The following is a 20922-nucleotide window of genomic DNA, read 5'->3' as shown; positions in this document are numbered from 1 at the left end:
TGTATGAGACAGAAGTAAAATACACAGTAAATCTTAATACTGTGATAAAAGATTAAAAGAATAATTTCACTACCTTTGAGTGTTCTCCATTATATAGTTGGAAAATCTCAATTCATGCTTAAGATTGGCATGATAGTTAAACAAAACGGGTCAGATTCCTAGTCCCATACTGTGTTTTCCATTAAGAGTTTGGTTTCTCTTCCATTTACCAGTCCCAAATCCAGTCCACTTGCTGTAGCTTACTCCCTCTTCAAAACATTTCAGGAGCACCAGGGTCAATCATATTTGAACTTGAAAAGAAACTTTACAAGAGAACTGTGAATATAGGCAAAACACTGTATACAGCAACTACTTATTAGAGATCTCTGAAATGTACATGTGCACATTGTGAACAGGAGCAGCTAACAGGGAGTTCTCCAGGTAAAGGAGGAGTAAATATGGGACCCTTGTGGTAAGTGGTTGTCTGGAGGGGGGGGGGGGAGGAGGGAAGGGAAGGGGGAGAGAGAGAGCGAGCGAGAGAAGCTTGAGTTTGTCTGGTTTGTTTGAAGGAGCTTCCAAAAAGTTTGAAATCTAGAAGTCTCTGTTAATTGGCTAAGCCTCAGTTAGGGGGAGGGGCTATCAGGACTTTATAAGCTGTGAGTCAGTGACCTGGAAGCTTGCGAATAGGAGCAGCTAACAGGGAGGTTAGAGGGTGCTAATGACTCCTGACCTTCTTTAAACATAATCTATATTCCAGACATTTTATAATAATCTATATTCCAGACATTTAATAAGAAGCTCAGTTTATACTTAAACTTATTCATAAGAAATATGGAGACAGAAGCCCAGCAGCAGAGTGGAGGCTAGCCTGTTTATTGCGTCGAGTGTAACACGTATGATTACCTGCCCTGCTGAACTGGAGGAGCTCAGGTAGGTAGAAAGCTATGCTGATGAGACTTTCCGGGACACTGTAGTACTGTCCCACCTCCAGTCTGAGAGCCTGTGACGTAGTAGGGGTACTTGCTGGGCTGTGGTGACCTCTGCTGTCTGGAGCAAGACCCAGCAGGGAAAACCTCATTATGCAAAGGTGACTCAAAAACCTGTCTGACCTGCGGCCCCCCATGGGGAGAAACAAAGGGAGGTGGAATGCTGCCCTGGCTGTGGGCAGGGCTGGAAGAGGGGAAGTGAGCTCCTGTCTGGAAAGCAGGGGAGAAGGAGCTGGGGAGGGGGGCTGGGACTCCCCTATCTCAAGGGGGGCACTGAGGCCTCTACCCCAGTTCCTGTAACCAGATTACATCTGTGCTGCGCTGTGCTGGAGGAACAATAAACAACCTCCATTCTACTGGCTGGTGAAGTCTGTTCATGCCATTTCGGGGTGCAGGAGATGGGAAAATCCCGACGCGTCGTCACACTGGTGTCAGGAGCGGGATCCACTGCACCCCGTGGATGAAGCTCCCAGCGGCAAGCGACAAGGCGCCGTAGAAGCAAGAGCCCTGGAGCCAGGCATGCTGGAGGCAGAGCGAAGCGGTTCCGGGGAATCGTGGGGTGCTGCAGCACTAGACTGGTAAGTCTGCACCTAGGGGACCAGCGGGCAGATGGCCTACGCCCGACTCTTGAAGGCAGAGCTGGTGGGGCTGTGCAGAGAGAGGGGCTTGCCTGTGCAGAAAGCAACCAAGGCCCAGCTGATTACCCAGCTGGAAGATAATGACCAGCCACAGAGCCAGGATCTTGTCCACAGGGAAAACAGTCCAGGACCTGGAGAGAGAGGTCCAGGACATGTTGGCCCTGGGGGTGATCCAGCCATCCTCCAGCCCCTGGGCCTCTCCCGTGTTGCTGGTTCCCAAGAAGGATGGGTCGATCCGGTTCTGCGTGGACTACCGGAAGCTCAACGCCATCATGGTGTCCGACGCCTACCCGATGCCAAGGCCCAACTAGCTCCTGGACAAGCTGGGGGGAGCTCGCTACCTCACCACCCTGGACCTCACCAAGGGCTACTGGCAGGTGCCGCTAGTCCAGGAGGCCAGTCTGAAATCGGCTTTCATCACGCCGCTGGGGCTCTATGAGTTCCTGGTCCTGCCCTTCGGCCTCAAAGGGGCGCTGACCACCTTCCAGCGCCTGGTGGACCAACTGCTGCGGGGAATGGAGAACTGTGCCCTAGCGTACATTGATGACATCTGCGTCTTCAGCCAGTCCTGGGAGGACCACGTGGCCCAGGTCAGCCAGGTACTGGATCGGCTGAGGGAGGCTGGGCTGACCGTAAAGGCTGGGAAGTGCAAGGTTGGAATGGCCGAAGTGTCCTACCTGGGCCATAAGGTGGGGAGTGGCTGCTTGAAGCCAGAGCCAGCCAAAGTGGAGGCCATCCGGGACTGGCCTGTGCCCCAGACCAAGAAGCAGGTCCAGGCTTTCATTGGGATGGCGGAGTACTACCGGAGGTTTGTGCCCAACTTCAGCTCCATCGCTGCCCCGATCACAGAGCTGTGCAGGAAGGGGAGGCCAGACAGGGTGGTCTGGACGGAGCAGTGCCAGAGGGCTCTCTGTGCACTGAAGGAAGCCCTGGCCAAGGCCCCAGTGTTGGTAAACCCGGACTTTGACAAGCCCTTTATCGTGTTTACGGACGCCTCGGACACCGGGCTGGGGGCGGTGCTGATGCAGGCGGACGAGAAAGGGGAACGTCACCCCATCGTGTACCTGAGCAGGAAGCTGTTGCCCCGGGAGCGGAGCTACGCGACCGAAGAGAGGGAATGCCTGGCCATGGTGTGGGCCCTGCAAAAGCTGCAGCCGTACCTGTTTGGCCGGCGTTTCACGGTGTTCACCGACCACTGCCCCCTGACCTGGCTACACCAGATGAAAGGGACCAACGCCAAGCTGCTGCGGTGGAGCCTGCTCCTACAGGACTACGACATGGAAGTGATCCACGTCAAGGGGAGCGCCAACATCATCGCCGACGCGCTGTCCCGTAGCGAGGGGCCCGAACTTCCCTAGGTCACGAGCGGAGTGACCCTGCTCAGTTCGCTCTCGGAGGGGGGAGAACTGTGACGTAGTGGGGGTACTTGCTGGGCTGTGGTGACCTCTGCTGTCTGGAGCAAGACCCAGCAGGGAAAACCTAATTATGCAAAGGTGACTCAAAAACCTGTCTGACCTGCGGCCCCCCATGGGGAGAAACAAAGGGAGGTGGAATGCTGCCCTGGCTGTGGGCAGGGCTGGAAGAGGGGAAGTGAGTTCCTGTCTGGAAAGCAGGGGAGAAGGAGCTGGGGAGAGGGGCTGGGACTCCCCTATCTCAAGGGGGGCACTGAGGCCTCTTAACCTCAGTTCCTGTAACCAGATTACATCTGTGCTGCGCTGTGCTGGAGGAACAATAAACAACCTCCATTCTACTGGCTGGTGAAGTCTGTTCATGCCATTTCAGGGTGCAGGAGATGGGAAAATCCCGACGCGTCGTCACAGAGCCCCAGTGCTCTTAAGAGAATGAAAGTCTCAAGGGAACAGAGCAGTCAATGGGAACAGAGGGAAACCATCCTGTAGATGGGACCCTCCTTCCAGAGGATGTTGCGGTATCGTCTCGCACTGAGGATACCTCTGAGGGGGAGAGAACGCCAGTTGTTAGGAAGAGGCAGATGTTAGTAGTGGGTGATTTGATCGTTAGAAACATAGATAGTTGGGTTTGTGATGACCGGGAGAGCCATATGGTCACTTGTCTGCCTGGTGTGAAGGTTGCGGATATCTCGAGGCACATAAATCGGATGGAGACTTCTCTTAGAGTATCAGAGGGGTAGCCGTGTTAGTCTGAATCTGCAAAAGCGACGAGGAGTCCTGTGGCACCTTATAGACTAACTGAAGTGTAGGAGCATAAGCTTTCGTGGGCAAAGACCCACATCGTCAGATGCATGTTTTTCCCAAATTATGCAAATTTTTCTCAAATTATTCCCATGCATCTGACGAAGTGGGTCTTTGCCCACGAAAGCTTATGCTCCTACACTTCAGTTAGTCTATAAGGTGCCACAGGACTCCTCGTCACTTTCTCTTAGAGTAGAATCCATTGATAGAGATTCTCTAAGCTGTAGTCAGAAAGAAAGGAGGGGAAAGGACAAACCATGGGACAGAGCAGACAAACAACTGCATATAAAGGAATCCAATGCATCAGAGAAGGGCAGACTAATAAGCAGTGGCAAATTTTTAAAGTGCTTCTACACAAATGCTAGGAGTCTGATTAATAAGATGGGTGAACTAGAGTACCTCGTATTAAAGGAGAAGATTGACATAATAGGCATCACTGAAACCTGGTGGAATGAGGAAAATCTGTGGGACACAAACATACCGGGATATAAAATATATCGAAAGGATAGAGCAGGCCGGGTGGGTGGCAGAGTGGCACTGTACGTGAAAGATAATGTAGAATCAAATGAAATAAAAAATAGTAAATGAATTAACAAGTTCAACAGAAACGCTATGGTTAGTAATTCCATGCTCCAATAAGAAGAAATTAGCAGTAGGGATATATTATCAACCACCTGACCAGGACAGCAATACTGACATTGAAATGCTGAGGGAGATCAGAGAGGCTACCAAAATAAAGAACTCTATAATAATGGGGGATTTTAATTATCCCCATATTTACTGGATATATGTCACCTTAGGAAGAGAAGCAGAGATAAAATTTCTCAGTGGCTTAAATGACTGCTTCTTGGAGCAGCTGGTACAGGAACCCACAAGGGGAGAGGCAATTCTCGATTTATTCCTGAGTGGAACTCAGGATCAGGTCCAGAAGATAACTGTTACAGGACCGCTTGGGAATAGTGACCATAATATAACAACATTTAACATTCCTGTGGTGGGAAGAACACCTCAGCAGTCCAGCACTCTGGCATTTAATTTCAAAAAGGGGAATTACACAAAAACGAGGAGGTTAATTAAACAGAAATTAAAAGGCACAGTGACTAGAGCCAAATCCCTGCAAGCTGCATGGAAACTTTTTAAAGACACCACAATAGAGGCCCAACTTAAATGTTTACCCCCAATTAAAAAACATAGCAAGAGACCTAAAGAAGAGTCACCATGGATTAACCACTATGTAAAAGAAGCAGTGAGGGACAAAAAGGCATCTTTTAAGAAGCAGTAGTCCAATCCTAGTGAGATAAATAGAAAGAAACATAAACACTGTCAAATCAAGTGTAAATAAGTAATAAGAAAAGCAAAAAAAGGAGTTTGAGGAACAGGTAGCCAAAAAAAAAGAAATAAAACGTTTTTTGAGTACATTAGAAGCAGGAAGCCTGCTAAAAAACCTGTGGGTCCCCAAGACGATCGAGATATGAAAGGCGCAATCAAGGACGATAAAGCCATTGCAGATAAACTAAATGATTTCTTTGCTTCAGTCTTCAAGGCTCAGGACGTTCGGGAGATTCCCAAATCTGCACCGTCCTTTGTGGGTGATGAATCTGAGGAACTGTCCCGGATTGAAGTGTCATTAGAGGATGTTTTGGAACAAATAGAAAACTTAATGTTAACAAATCTCCAGGACCGGATGGCATTCATCCAAGGGTTCTAAAAGAACTCAAATGTGAAATTGCTGAACTATTATTTGTGGTATGTAACCTATCCTTTAAATCGGCTTCCATACCTAATGTCTGGAAGGTAGCTAACGTGACACCAATATTTAAAAAGGGCTCTAGAGGCGATCCTGGCAATTACAGACTGGTAAGTCTAACGTCAGTACCGGAAAATTAGTCGAAACAATAGCAAAGAATAAAATTGTGAGGCATGTAGAAGAACGTAATTTGTTGGACAAAAGTCAACATGGTTTCTGTAACGGGAAATTGTGTCTTACTAATCTATTAGAGTTCTTTGAAGGGGTTAAACATGCAGACAAGGAGGATCCAGTAGGTATAGTATACTTAGATTTTCAGAAAGCCTTTGACAAGGTCCCTCACCAAAGGCTCTTGTGTAAATTACATTGACATGGGATAAGAGGAAAAGTCCTTTCTTGGATTGCGAACTGGTTAAAAGACAGGAAACAAAGGGTAGGAATAAATGGTAAATTTTCAGAATGGAGAGGGGTAACTAGTGGTGTCCCCCAAGGGTCAGTCCTGGGACCAATCCTGTTCAACTTATTCAGAAATGATCTGGAGAAAGGGGTAAGCAGTGAGGTGGTAAAGTTTGTGGATGATACCTAACTGTTTAGGATAGTCAAGACAGAAGCAGACTACGAGGGACTCCAAATAGATCTCACCAAACTGAGTGATTGGGCAACAAAATGGCAAATGAAATTTAATGTGGATAAGTGTAAAGTAATGCACATCGGGAAAAATAACCCCAACTATACGTACAGTATGATGGGGGCTAATCTGGCTATGACTAATCAGGAAAGAGATCTTCGAGTTATCGTGGATAGTTCTCTGAAAACTTCCACAGTGTGTGCAGTGGCGGTCAAAAAGGCAAATAGGGTGCTAGGAATTATTAAGAAAGGGATAGAAAATAAGACACAGAATATCTTACTGCCCCTGTATAAAACTGTGGTACGCCCACATCTTGAATACTGTGTACAGATGTGGTCTCCTCACCTCAAAAAAGATATTTTGGCCTTGGAGAGGATTCAGAAAAGGGCAACTAAAATAATTAGGGGTTTGGAATGGGTCCCATATAAACAGCGGTTAAAACGATATGATAGAGGTATATAAAATCATGAGAGGTATGGAGAGGGCGAATAAAAAAAAGTTATTTATTACTTCCCATAATAGAAGATCTAGAGGACACCAAATTAAGTTAATGGGTAGCAGGTTTAAAACTAATAAAAGAAAGTTCTTCACACAGTGTGTAGTCAACCTGTGGAACTCCTTGCCACAGAAGGCTGTGAAGGCTAGGACTATAAAGAGTTTAAAGAGAAGCTAGATAATTTCATGGAGATTAGGTCCATAAAAGGCTATTAGCCAGGGGATAGAAACCGTGTCCCTGGCCTCTGTTAGAGGCTGGAGAAGGGTGGCAGGAGACAAATCACTTGATCATTGTCTTCAGTCCACCCTCTCTAGGGCACCTGGTGCTGGCCACTGTCGGCAGACAGGATACTGGGCTAGATGGACCTTTGGTCTGACCCAGTACGGCCGTTCTTATGTTCTTATGTAAATCCATTGTACATTCAGGATAGAAGAGACCATTAGTGAAACTATTTGGAGAGATGATTTATACTCTGTCAAAACTGCTTCCCTAATATCACCCTTCAAAAAGTTGACTAAGTTTCAAAGAAGCATGAGTGTTTCAAGTGCTAGTGAATGTCTGCCTTCCTTTACACATACTAACCGAGACTGTGGAGGTATCCCTCTCCCTTCGCTCATTCTTCGGTCAGACCCATAGCCACTCCAACTATCCCGTGAGTCTCGTGAATGACGATCTGGTCCTCCATGGCGCTCGTCTGGATAATGCTGAAAGGCAAATGGGACATATTGGACCTGATCCTCAAGTTGTTAAGAGCAGGTTGTGACATAGTGGGGGGGGGGGGGGGGGGGGGGGCGGAACTTGCTGGTTCTATGGGTCGGTGGTAACCCCACTGGCTGCCGCCGGTATCACAGCCCAGAAGGACAGGGATGGGTCATTATGCAAAGAGGCCCTCTCAACCGGTCCGACCAGCTAACCCCCATGGAGAGGAACAAAGGAAGGTGAATGCTGCCCTGGCTGGGGGGCAGGGCTGGAGGAGAGTGAGTTAGTTTCTGTCTGGGAGCATGGAGGAAGCAGCCTCAGCAAAGGCTGGGGGGTTTAGAAGCCGAGACCCCTACCCCATATCAAGGGGGGCTGAGGCATCCTAGGCCTGCTCTGTAACCTGATGACATCTGTGCTGTGCTGTATACTGGGGAAGCAATAAACCACCTCTATTCTACTGGCTGGCGGAGTCTGTTCGTGCCATTTCGGGGGTGCAGGAGACGGGGGACCCCCATCGCGCCGTCACACTGGTGTCAGAAGTGGGATGCACTGCACCCCGTGAATGAAGCTTCCAGCGGCGAGCAACAAGGCGCAGTAGAAGCAAGAGCCCGGTAGCCAGGCATGCTGGAGACAGAGCGAAGCGGTTCCGGGGAATCGTGGGGCGCTGCAGCACTAGACTGGTGAGTCTGCACCGAGGGGACCAGCGGGCAGATGGCCTACGCCCAACTCTTGAAGGCAGAGCTGGTGAAGCTGTGCAGAGAGAGGGGCTTGCCTGTGCAGAAAGCAACTAAGGCCCAGCTGATTGCCCAGCTGGAAGAGAATGACCAGCCACAGGGTCAGGATCTTGTCCCCAGGGGAAGCAGCCAGACCCCTCCTGAGAGTGTGTCAGGCTCAGAGAGGGGGAGAAGTGATGGAACCCACTGGAGAGATGAGACAGCTTCCCCCAGGAGGCCTGCAAGCTGTAGCCCATCTAGGGCAGGGGCCAGCCCAGCGGAGCTGTGGCAGCTGGAGATCCAGCTGCGGATCAAGGAATTGGAAGTAGAGGACCGAGAGAGGGACCGCCAGGACCGAGAGAAGGAGCGCCAAGATCGAGAGAGGCAGCGACAGCATGAGTTGGCCATGGCAGAGCGGAGAACCGGCGGGGCACCGGCTGCGCCAAGAATGGATGGGCCCCAGGACTGCCAGACGCTTGGAGAGGCTCGTGGTGGCCCAACTGAAGGACATGGGCGAGATAGACGGGTTCCTCAGCTCCTTTGAGAGGGCCTGTGGACTGCAACGGGTCCCCCCAGCTGACTGGCTGCAGGAGCTCATCCCCGCACTGAACCAGGAGGCGGCCAGAGTGCTCAGTCAGCTGGAGGACCTACAGCTAGTGGGGTTACCACCAACCCATAGAACCAGCAAGTTCCCCCCCACTACGTCACACAGGTCAATAAACTGTACCCAGAAAACCCATCAAGGAGCATCAACACCGGAGCAAAAATTTTCCTCTAAACAACTTCAAGACTTTATCAATTTCATTCTGGCCTAGTTTAACTCGGATGTTACTTTGTGGAATTAAGTCTTCCAATTACTTCCTTACTCACTTTTATCTGTGTTGTGCCTTTGCATTTTCTATGCATCCTTTTGATACACTTTAAACACAACTAACTAGTGTCTCAGTATAGCATAGTGACAGTGAAATTACCTCTGATGTATCTGTGTGTCAAAATAGAACCAGTAATCAGATTACTCAAGTGCTTTTATGTTTATTTATTCTACTCTAGGCCAGTATCCACATACAACTCACCTGCCCATCACGATCCCCCATCGCTGTTCTTGATCCTTCTCTCCTGAAAAGGAGCAATTCTCATCAGAGTCTTGCAATAACATTATTAAATTGTAATTTATACAAAGTATTTAGAACAATATTATCACAGCTTCTGAGATCAAGTTTCTGTTGTAACTGCAGATTCTCAATCTTTACAAAGTATCAAATTCCACATGCAAACATGGAAACTGTGAAACATTCTGGCCAGTTTAAAAAGAAGTCACTCCCAACACAAGAAGGTAAACATAATATTCATTGTATAAAGACATTTATCTTGTCTACTTGTTAAAACAAGCTTTTAAAACATTGCAACTTTGACTTGAAACATTGGGAATACACAAATACAAAAGAAACCAATTAGTCATGGGAAAAAAAATCCTGGGTGCTCTCACTGCTATTTCAGGGACTTTATGATTCCTGTTACATTAAGTTTTTCATGTAATGCTATGCTCCGCATTTTAACTAAGATTGCTGGAAGCTTTTAGTTGATGGTCCAGAACATTTAAACATATAGTATTGCCTTTACCTGATTTCAGACAATGTAGGAAAACAAATCGCTAACCTGTCCATAGGATGGTCTTGGTAGCGGCCACGATCCCTATGGTCATAATCATGGAAGCGGTCTTGGCGGCTGAAATCAGAATGGTATCTGTCGTCCATCGCCATGCGCTTTGCCTCTGGCCAGTAGGAGTCATCTCGTCTACAACAAAATACAGATTTCATACAGCATTGAGTTAATAGAAAATGGTTTTACTGTTCGTTCTCTCTTTCAGTTACTACTTTTTTTTTTTTTTTTAAGATAAGTATAATTGTGACAGGATAAGATATTTTCTTAGGGCATGTCTACACTGGGGAGTAATTTCAAAATAACTCCCCTTATTTTGAAATAACGTGAGCATCCACACTACCAAACTTGTTATTTCAAAATAACTCCTGCTTGTGAAGAGGAATGAGCTCATTACAAAATAACCTGGTAGTGCAGACATAGCTTAACAGATGAGGAAAGGTGACATACATAAAATCATAGAACTGGAAGGGACCTCGAGAGGTCATCAGCTCCAGTCCCCTGCCCTACAAGAAAGGAATACAGCACAACTGAGGCAATGAAAGTTATGAATTACAATATGTGAACTAGGGATGTGAAATTGTAGCCATTTATATGGTTAACCAATGAGTCTGGGCACATTAGTTAACATCCGTGATTACATGCATCCCTCCTCGCCCCTGGGGAGGAGGGAGTGAGGGGGAAAGAAGGATGCAGAAGCTGGTATGCACAGGGAGCCAGCTTTGAATCTACTTTAAGGAAATACATTATTCCAATTTCTATTCTGTGGGTTAATAATTTACATTAAAGTCTGATTTGCCAAAATGGTATCTTTGCTTTGAGTTTCAGAAAAAAACTGCTTTAATCTATATCAATCTTTATCTTAATCTCTACATGTGCTGAAACAAGATCTACACTTGTTTTATGATTTTCTACTGTCATTAGTCCAACTGTTACGAAGCCAATGTGAACTATTGGTGCAGGGCACATTGGGATGTAAATCTATCAGGTAATTAACCTGCCACGTACTAGATATGTAGATTCTGATGCTGCACCCTAGAAGTTTCCCACTGTGCTTTGATCTACCCCTTTAGCAGCTTACAAGGAAACCTAGTGGACAGCAGCAGGGTCCAGAGAGACAGCTGCATGGCAGGCTAGCACAAGGTAGCTTTGCACCACAGCATGCTGTGAACAAATGCTCAGTCTATTTCTTCCCCAAAGACCTCATGAAACAGACGAGGCAGTGGTGGTGGTGGGAGCGGGGGAAGTACTTCAAAGCAGTAGTGCTGTGTGGAGCCCAGGATCAGCTGGGGACTCCCCTGCTGACCTGGGCTCCACATGGTGCTGCCACTTTGAAACACCATGTGCAACAGGCTCCCGACAGCATTTCAAAGTGGCAGTGCCGCATGGAGCCCAGAGTCAGCAGGGGAGTTGTGGCTCTTTCGCCTTTGAAGTGTAGCAACAGCTGTAGGTTTGTTGCTATACTGCAAAAGTGGAAGCACTCTACTGACTAACCGAATAGTCGATGCAAACTGCATCGACTATTCATTTAGTCGATTACTCGATATTTAACTTCCCTAAAACAGACTGCTTTAACTCCAGTCAAAATGAGATTCCTATCAGCAACACAGGAAGATACATACTCAGCTAGATTTCATGTGACTACATGGATCTTCTAATTTACTATATTTGGAGGGTTTTTTCCAATTCAGAGTGAACACTTATAGGTAACTATATGAACAATTTAATGTACTGAAAGAATGTTTCCTGTCTGAACTGTTTAAGTCTAACAGTTTTGCATGGAATCTAATGGAACATTTGACACAAAAGCCCTTTAATGAATGTCTGTCTATGCAGCTCTCTTGGTTGTTTCTGGAAGAGAGAATCTAAGGACTGCTAGCATAAATAAAGGGTAAATCATTAACTCACTGTCTGTGTAGTTTTTACCTCCCATCTATGTCATACGGTCTTCTCAATGAAGATCTTCGTTCCTGTTCATAGCGAAGCTGCTCATGCTGACGACGCAACTCCTCTCTTTCTCGTTGGATGCGATCCTGTTCTCGTCTCCTTTCATGTTCTATGTGCATCCGCTCTCTCTCCAGGCGTTCTCTTTCCATCCGCTCTCGTTCAAGACGCTCTCTTTCAATTTGCAGTCGCTCTCGAGCTATCTCAAGCCTATCTCTTTCTTCTCGTTCCCGTATGGTTTGCAAATGCTGCTGTCTCTCACGACGCTCACGGGTACTATATAAATAGCATGAAAGAAGGCCAAAGGTTTAACCCTTCAACACTGAAAATGAACCCTAAAAATAAGAACTGCAGTAATTCTAGATTTGTGTTGTGAGTTTCCTTTAACCAGGCTATGAGGTAAACAGCACTAATGCTCACCTGTAACCGGAATTCAATTATATCACCTCCGCAGAAGCATGCACATCCTCACAGATCTGAACATTAGGTGCGAGGTCAAAGGACCATGATCCTAAATGCCCTAAGTTCATTCCTATAACTCAAAATATCCCAGGACTGTGAAGAAGCAGGAAAGGAGGGTTGGTTAGTGTGAATCTGCAAAGGCTAAGAACTCCCCTTACAGGTGGGTAACCCCCTCTTTTCCCATCAAGAAGGTTTAAAACTGAATTCAGAGTCTAATCTATTATGTAAGAGTTTTTTTAAATCCTACTCAGATCTATCCTTCCCCAGATTAGCTGTGATGTTTGCAAAGGGTGGGAAATGGATGCACGGATTAAGATGGAGTAAAGATCGACGAATTCAGAATATGGACAAAGTATGACCTATATCCTTTTATAAAACACTATGAAAGAAGGACCATACAAATAAGTTTCTGCACTGTGTCCCTCTATGAATTGAAAGGACACAAAGAAAGCAACTTTGAGGGATGGTTAGTAAACCATTTTTATATAATACATGATACAGATACTTCTAGCTGGAGTTAGCTGGAAGTTTTGTCTAGAGACAGTCAAGTGGAGGAGACTTGTAGACAACTATGCTCCACTGTAGTACAAGGGTTTAGTAGTAGTATACATGAACATATACAGATGACTTCTGATAATCCAGCACCTTTGGAACCTAGGTGGTGCTGGATTATCAAATATGCTGGAGTATCGGCAGCTGCACGGCTTAACAGCTGGCCGGGACCCAATTTTCCTCCCCCTCCCTCCCTCCTTTCCCCTTAGCTGAAGCAAAACGCTCTTCTCCATGTTGTAACCCGATCCCACTCCCCTCCCCCCCAGTCTTATGTTCCTTCCCGGTACAGCTGGCATATGCACTGAGCGGCCAGCTTTTTAATCAGCTGGATGGGAGAGCTTGACATTTTGATGCCGGAGTATCAGGAGTGCTGGACAACAGGATGCCGGAGTATTGGAGTTTTACTGTACTTTGTATACACACGTAACCAACTTTTTTAACATTTCAAATTACTTGCAGACTTTGAATGCTGTGACAAGGCGAGTCATCTAAAAGGAAACCAAAAGTTCATGCTGCTGGATGGAATGGGTCTGTATGGAGCTCTGCATAATTTTGAGACAAAATCTTCCTTCTCAGTTCTCAGAGGGGTACCCCAGGTTAGTCTGTATCTGCAAAAAAAATAAGTCCTGTGGCACCTTAGATCTGTTTAGTCGAGGGGTGGGCAATAATTTGTTTCCTGGGGGCTACTTCAAAAATTTCTGAAGTAGCCCCGGGCAACACTGGAAGGGATGGGGCCTCGAGTGGAAAGGGCAGGGCCAGGTTACTTCCGGGTTCCCCACCCCCAGACCACGATTGGTCTGGGGGTGGGGAGTGCCTTTGCCTGTCCCACACTTCCCGTTAGGGGTCCATGCCCCTGGCTGGGAGGAGACTTCCCACACTCCCCCACCTCCTGGTCAATCAGGGCCTGGGGGAGACAGCGCATACAAAGTTTCCTCTGCTCTGACCCCACCCTGCACAGCACGTAAGAGTGCCACGTGCTCCTGGCAGGGTTGGAGGAGGCTTCGTGTGCTCCCCCGCCCCCAGGCCAATCAGGACCTGGGGATAGGGGAGTGTGTGAAGTCTTCTCCTGCCCTGCCAGGAGCAGGCAGCACTTCTAAGTGCTGCATGCTCCTCATAGGGCAGGGCCAGGATGGAGGCTTCTCGCACTCCTCCGCCCCCAGGCTCTGATTGGCCTGGGAGCAGGGGAGCGCGCAAAACCTCCTCCGGCCCTGTAAGGAGCACGTGGCCCTTTTGCCCACCCCAGTTTAGTCTGTAAGTGCCACAGGACTCCTCATTGTTTCTTCTTCTGAGGATGAAATTGTTTTGGGGAATTTTCCTCGCTCTTGCCTGATAATCTGTGTACCCTGAGCCAAACAGCAGAGAACACTTAACATTAAACAGAGGTAGTAAATGGAAAAGGAAGAAGAGGACAATTCAAGCAATGTTTTCACACAATGTCACACTGCATGTTCAACTCCAGAGATTATATAAATAATTCCAACATTCAGTGCTTTGCAGTCTCTTCTGTGGCTTGTGGCTTCCCGGTGTGTGATCTAATAGCAGATATCTGCATGTGCAATGCTCAACTAAATAAAAAAAATTAACTATACTTAAAATACAAATGATGAAGGGACTATATCTCTTTTACCCAGCTCTAGTGAGTAAATCACCAAAGTTCTACAAAGAAAAAAATTCCAAACAACTTTGCCATTGAACTTACCGGCGTTGTTCCGCCTCTCTAATTTTTCGCTGTGCTTTGATTTTGTCGAATGGCACAATACCTTGTCTCTCTTTGCTTTCTGATTTACGGTCCTGGCTCTTAAGGCTCTATGGCAAATATAAAAGTTGATAAAGGCTAACTGGAGTGCATTTGTAAGAACACAATTATGATAACACAAACAACACGATAAAGGCTAACTGGAGTGCATTTGTAAGAACACAATTATGATAACACAAACAACACTCATATAATAGAACACTCATAACATCCCCTCCTTTCACAAATCATAGAATACTAGGACTGGAAGGGAACTCAAGAGGTCGTTGCGTCCAGTCCCCTGCCCTCACGGCAGGACCAAATACTGTCTAGACCATCCCTGATAGACTTATCTAACCCACTCTTAAATATCTCCAGAGATGGGGATTCTACAACCTCCCTGGGCAACTTATTCCAGTGTTTGACTATCCTGACAGTTAGGAACCTTTTCCTAATGTCCAAATGGTATGTCTGAGAGCTTATTTATAGTCTCTGCATTAATTTATAAATGCAGACTAAATTCACAAAAGAAACATGTCTTAGCTTGAGAGCAGTATTGGAGGTTTGTGATGTCAGCCTTTTAAAAGCTATTTTACTACTGGGAATTTTGAACGTACTTACTCTCTCTTTTGATGTAGTTGATGTTTTCACGCTAATAACAGGTTCTCCTTTGGATTTGTCCATTACTACTATCCTCTCTGCTCCTTTACTTCCTACACAAACCGCAAAAAGGCAGATTACATCTTATAATGGAAACTACAACTTTCAATGCTAGAAGTCCTCAAAATGTAATGATTAAACATTAGCCCCCTTTTTAAAATGCGGTTTCACGTAAGTGACTTATGAATACGTTGTGTAATTTACTCCCATAAAATAAAGTAACATTTTTAGTTTATCTTTGCTACTTTATAAACTGAGGAACACCAGGAGCAGATACCTAATAAGACTTTTACATGCAACCTGACATGAAAATAATCAGGCATATAGTAAATACCTAATTATATATGTTTCAATTTCTAAAACCAACAGATACTAAATATAAAATGCACTTGTCAGAATAATCTGAATCATTCAATAATGACTCTTATGCCAAAAAGAAACAGAATCCATAAGCAAGATGTCCATTAAGTTTTGCGATTTTGGCAGTTTCCATCAGATTTCTACCAACTAGTTACAGATAAATTTTATTTACTATTTAATATGCTAAGATATATATGTTTAAATTACCCACTGTACATGTTCATAGAGACATAAGAGAAGTTAAAACAGTAAAACAAAACACTGCCTTCCATTTTATAATCCCAAAAGATTTTACAAAACATTTAAATTATTTGTTTTGGGAAGACCCAAATGTAAGCATCTACATGAATCATGCTTAATGTTGTATAATAGAACAGCAGTCAAATTACCTGATTTTGTAGACTTCAGTTGATCTGATGATCCAGATATCAGCTCATCTTTATCCTTCTCTTCTTTTTCATCTTTTCCTTCTGTTTTCTTACCATCATCTTGTTGGTCAGCCTTTTCATCCTTTTTAACACTGCCAGGTATATACAAAAGAAACAGATTTAAATGTGAAGGGAAAAAGCCAACACCACACTGACAAATAATATCAATGTGCAGAAAGTCTGAGCAAAAAAGCAGACTGATGTAAATATCCTTTTACATATAAGGCACTGGTTTAAGTTGGAATAGATGCGTATGTACTATGACACTGATATTGGAAAATGCCAATTTTTGTTGGCATGAGTGAAAAAGATCAGCACCAACAATACAACTTCAAAGAATTTTGGCCTACCATAAGATCAGGATAGCTGAACTATACACAATAGGAAAACATACACCCTACAGTGCCTAACGCCAGACGTCAGATCCACACTACAGCCAAGATTCGTGCACTGGTATTAATCCACCAGCAGTCCATTTGGCATGTCTAGTGAAGCCCTGCCAAATCAACTGAAGATCACTCTCCAGTTGACCCTCGTACTCTACCTTATGATGGGAGTTTCTTTCACTGACCCCCCCGCAGCATAGCTTCTGCAGTAACTTGATCTAAGGTACAGTGACTCCAGCTATGTTATTCATGTAGCTGGAGTTGCACACTTTAAGTCAACTTATTGTGGAAGTGTAAACATACCGAGAGAAAACATGGCAACCAATGTTAAATCTAATAGAATTTTTATAGCACAGCTGCTGAACACAAAAGCAAGTCTCACAGGGAATTAAAAGCTTCCAGAAGTGAGGGCTAAATTAAACAAAACCCAAAACGAGTTATTAAGCAGCATTTGACAAGAGAGTTATGCTTCAAAATACATTTAAAGGCGAGGACTCAACTGAACTCTTCTTGCTCCTTAAGTATTCCTAAAATGAAAAGCAGTGTGGCACTAAAGAGAATGAATCATGGGAACAGAAACTTGAACATCTCATCTACAACTGTCGGTTATCACAGTTGCACTAGGTAGCCTTGTGGCATGAGAGAATGTCTTGTGTGTAAAAAGCTCTAATTGGGAAAGACTAATGTATGGATCAAACTGGGGAGTAGCCACAGGTTTATAATAGTGACATGTAGCAAAAGCTATCATTTGCAGGCTGGCATAAGAATATTTATGACTGACAAAACATGGGCCTTATATGCCTAACAAGTCATACAGCTGAAATATCTGCACTTACTGTGAGTGATCAGAAAGAACAGTCATTACAGTAGAACAGCAGAGAGTCAAAACACTGAACTGGAAAATCGAATTAAGAAATGGGACTAAAGTTCTAAGTGAATAGAAGGGAAAATTAGCATTCAATGAAAATAACCAATTCTTAAGGTTTTCCCCAACCCCAACACTAATCAGGATACTTCAAAGTCTAATCAGGAAAGTCCAACGTAGCTCAATCAGGAATTTATTTTCAGGGTTTTTTTTTTAAACTGTTTCTTTTTTGCTATTTAAGTCTCATTAGTTCCTAGATAATCAGATATAGAGGTTTGATTTCTGACTGTATACAGTTGACCAGAAATCTTACATATTCCAATATAGAATAACCAACCAAAAACTGCCCCTCAAATTATTTAAGACACACACCAAGAACAGACTAGATGAGAACAAAAATACAAGAGGACAGTAATTTACATCTGTCAAGAACAGGACTGAGTTCTGTTGAAACACCTCTAAAACATCTGCCAATTTTTGTTAACATTGATTTTTGAAGTTACAAATGCCGAAGTTTTCATTGGTTGCTGTTTCTGAAAACCAGAATCCAACATAATGTTGAGAATACAAATTCTGAAACAAAACAGTATTTTAATTTTTAGAAAAAAATCATCGTACCTTTCCTATTTTAATGACATTCATTGCTTTTTAATAAATTCTGATGGAAAAATATTTTTGCATGACTCACTCCAGACCTCAGTGTATTCACCATGCTCAATTACATAGCTTTGTTTTTCCATATAAAGTAGAAAATGTCTCAAAACTACCAAACTATTTTTCAGTAGCTATAGAATGATACCTCTCACTGATAACTGTATCCTTCTTTACTTCATTCTCTTTTTTCTCTGTAGGCTTCTTTCCAGCAGGTTCATTTTTTGCCTGAAATTATATTTGGCAAACACCAGTTGAAATATTGAAATATTTTAGGAATTCATAATGGTGTTATTCTATCTTTTAGAGAATTATCTCTTACCTTTTCTACAGAAATTATTTTCCCATGTAACTCTGTTTTGTGAAGATGCGTAATACACTTTGTTGCCTCTTCAGCTGTAGACATTGTAACAAAACCATAGCAGCGAGAACCAGGACTGCGAGCATTGGTCACCACCTTTGCACCAACAACCTTACAGAAGACAATTATATAGTCATTCTAATGCAAGTACACAAAACACAGAGTTCATTTAAGTATTAGTTTATTGAAGTATTACTTTAGTTTACTTAAAGAATTAGTTTGTTTTCTCCCTCACCTGTTTTAACTATTAAAATGAAGCCTATCATACCCTGAATATCTATTTTTAAGCAATAAATTACAAAACCAGTATCTTTTGGAATCAAGCATGCACCCATTTTTCTAAATACAATGTTGCAAAAGTTCAACTAGTGAAAAGCAAAGTGAAATCTATTTATAAATAATCTTGTACAATCAATTAGTTCTTCTGGGTGTCACCAGCATCGTTCTGATGGCAAGCAACAAGAGGAACAATGGTTGAAAGCAAGTGTAATTTCCACCCATGTTGATACTAGAGATGTAAAAATCCCATTTAATCAGTTAAACATTATGTTTAACCAGTTAACTACTTAAATGTGGACAGGCAGGAGTGGGGCGGGGCCCTTCACGTGGTGCGGCAGGCTGTTCCGGTCAGGCCAGGCTCACTGCAGTGTGAGTGGGGGCTGCTCAAGCTCAGCTTAATTTGATTTAACATAAGACTACAACGTAAGTTTTGTTTTCTCCTCAAGTTAAATTTGCAGAAAGTGCTTACCTCTGCTTTCAGTGAAACAACATTTAAATACTCTCACGGTATCTGACAATGTTGTTTTAAAAGATGATACTGGATTTCTGAGAAAGTACTTAAACATTCCCTCAAGAATGAGAGAAGTCACTAATTTTGGCATTCATCATCCATTAAATCAGCCCTTTCAATTTCTCTTAACAGGGGAACATAGAATTTAATTCAGCATACCATTAAACAGCAGCATATAAAACCTTTTTTCGGGTGTTATTTGTTATCAGTGTCAATTTTAGACAAAAAAATCTTTGGACTTAAGAACATTTGGAGACATTCTGATGCATCACACCAGAAAAAAGGCTGCAAATTCCAATATTATTTCATTCCATTTCAAATATATCCCCTTAGCATTATTAAGTTCATGCTGAATGACCATGAGGGTGACACTACAGTAAAGAAAATATAGAAATATATGTAACAAAACCATTAGCTTAACTGATTCAAACCAGGATCTGGAGAAGAAAAAAATGTATTTTTTGTATGGGTGAGGAATAAAATACAAAAGTTTAAATTGCTTAGATTAGTACACTTTATTTTCTATTGTGTGTACCAAGAATATTTTTGATAATTTACTTATCAATTATCTGTACGTCATTTGTGATACTGGTATTCAATTAAAATATTTTAAAATAGAAAAATCCAAGAGAAGATATTGTTAGGCAGTTCTGGGTAAAAAGATCAAAAATCTTACCTTTCCATATTTGCTAAAAAGATTCTTCAAGTCTGTAGCTCTAGTAGTGGAGGCAAGTCCACTGACCCAAAAGTTTCTACCAGAACTGCTACTAGTGCGACCTAATTCAAAGAGAAAACTCATTATTTCACCATAATTTAAAAAACCAATTCCGGTTCACATTCTTTAGTCATTTAAACTGTCAACTGAAATATAAAGTGTAAAATTTACCTTCACTGACTTTCTTGAAAGTGAATAGTACCTTGAAGTTCAAAGTATTTGCAGTTATAACAAGCTTTGACATGTATGATAAAAATTTAGTACAAAGACGAAGACTCACTAAATAGAATGGTGGTTACTCACCTTAAGTAACTGTAGCTCTTAGAGATATTTTGTCCTTGTGGAGCTCACTTATATTTGTGAAATATTTGTGCTATGAGAAAGTGGAATTTTTGACTGCCAGATTCCTAAATGTCTTTAAAACTATGGGTCAAAGTGACTTAGAAAACTAAGTGACTTGCATGGCTGCTACTGCCATACGGGATCACTTGTTCTTCCCTATGTACGTGTAGGTTTACTTTGCTTTGATTATCGGATTAGCTGTCAATGCACTAAATTGGGTTTGGAAGTTTTCACCCTCTATGAAATGTCCTTGCTGTCCATAACTGATGTTATCTTTTTATTAATCCTAGTACCACTTGCTTAATTTCCTTAGCCTTCTGAGTCCTCCTTAACTGGGAGCAGATCTTGATCTAGTTATCTACAAATGAACAAATAGTTGCTCAGTTTGGAGATATTTTTTCTTCTGGTCTCTTAGAACTGCTGATATTCGTTCCAGTTCCTTCACCAAATGACAGCTAGCTTTACTAAAGCCTCTTCTCTTGACAAAGTTCTATTTTCCAAATCACAGCATTTCTTCTCCATAGGTTCTCACTTCCAACAAGAGTTGTGCACGGGAAACATTTTTCTTGATCCAACTAATACTCTTGCGATCCTCAGTATGGTTAGCAGTGCTTCGTGCCAACAGCCTTCTAAAACTGGTTTTGCATACAAGAATCTAATTCTGCATATTTCATTTCACCAAGAATTTTTTGGACTATTTCATGTAATCTGCTCACGGAACACAGGCTGTTCTCCAGTATGTTGGTAAGTTTAAAACAAAACAAAAAACCCACCCACCACGCACAACCACCTGAGCTTTAAGCTCTGATGCTCTCTCCACTTTTCCATATTCTTTATCTTGTCAAGAGATTTCATCATCTTCCATAAATTCTCTGGTCTGAGCTTCTCTGGTGGGATAATCAACCTCTCTACAGGG

The 20922-nt window shown here is 43.5% G+C and overlaps 1 protein-coding gene across 3 annotated transcripts in view; it reads right to left on the bottom strand.

Moving 5' to 3' along the window:
- Positions 1–20922, bottom strand: part of LOC102457986 (scaffold attachment factor B1) — a 44280-nt gene that overhangs the window by 4724 nt on the left and 18634 nt on the right. For all 3 annotated transcript variants that reach the window (XM_075903089.1, XM_075903090.1, XM_075903091.1), the window contains exons 9-18: positions 19626–19726; positions 18121–18270; positions 17947–18026; positions 15858–15988; positions 15070–15161; positions 14413–14519; positions 11682–11975; positions 9753–9890; positions 9170–9212; positions 7267–7388 (exon numbers count right to left, since the gene is read on the bottom strand). In XM_075903089.1, coding sequence (XP_075759204.1) covers positions 7267–7388; positions 9170–9212; positions 9753–9890; positions 11682–11975; positions 14413–14519; positions 15070–15161; positions 15858–15988; positions 17947–18026; positions 18121–18270; positions 19626–19726 — 1258 coding nt within the window. The remainder of the gene's footprint in view (positions 1–7266; positions 7389–9169; positions 9213–9752; positions 9891–11681; positions 11976–14412; positions 14520–15069; positions 15162–15857; positions 15989–17946; positions 18027–18120; positions 18271–19625; positions 19727–20922) is intronic.

This window comes from Pelodiscus sinensis, chromosome 19, assembly GCF_049634645.1.
Source record: "Pelodiscus sinensis isolate JC-2024 chromosome 19, ASM4963464v1, whole genome shotgun sequence".
NCBI lineage: Eukaryota > Metazoa > Chordata > Testudines > Trionychidae > Pelodiscus > Pelodiscus sinensis.
The sequence above is the reverse complement of the archived record's forward strand: the minus strand, read 5'-3'. Positions and strand labels throughout refer to the sequence as shown.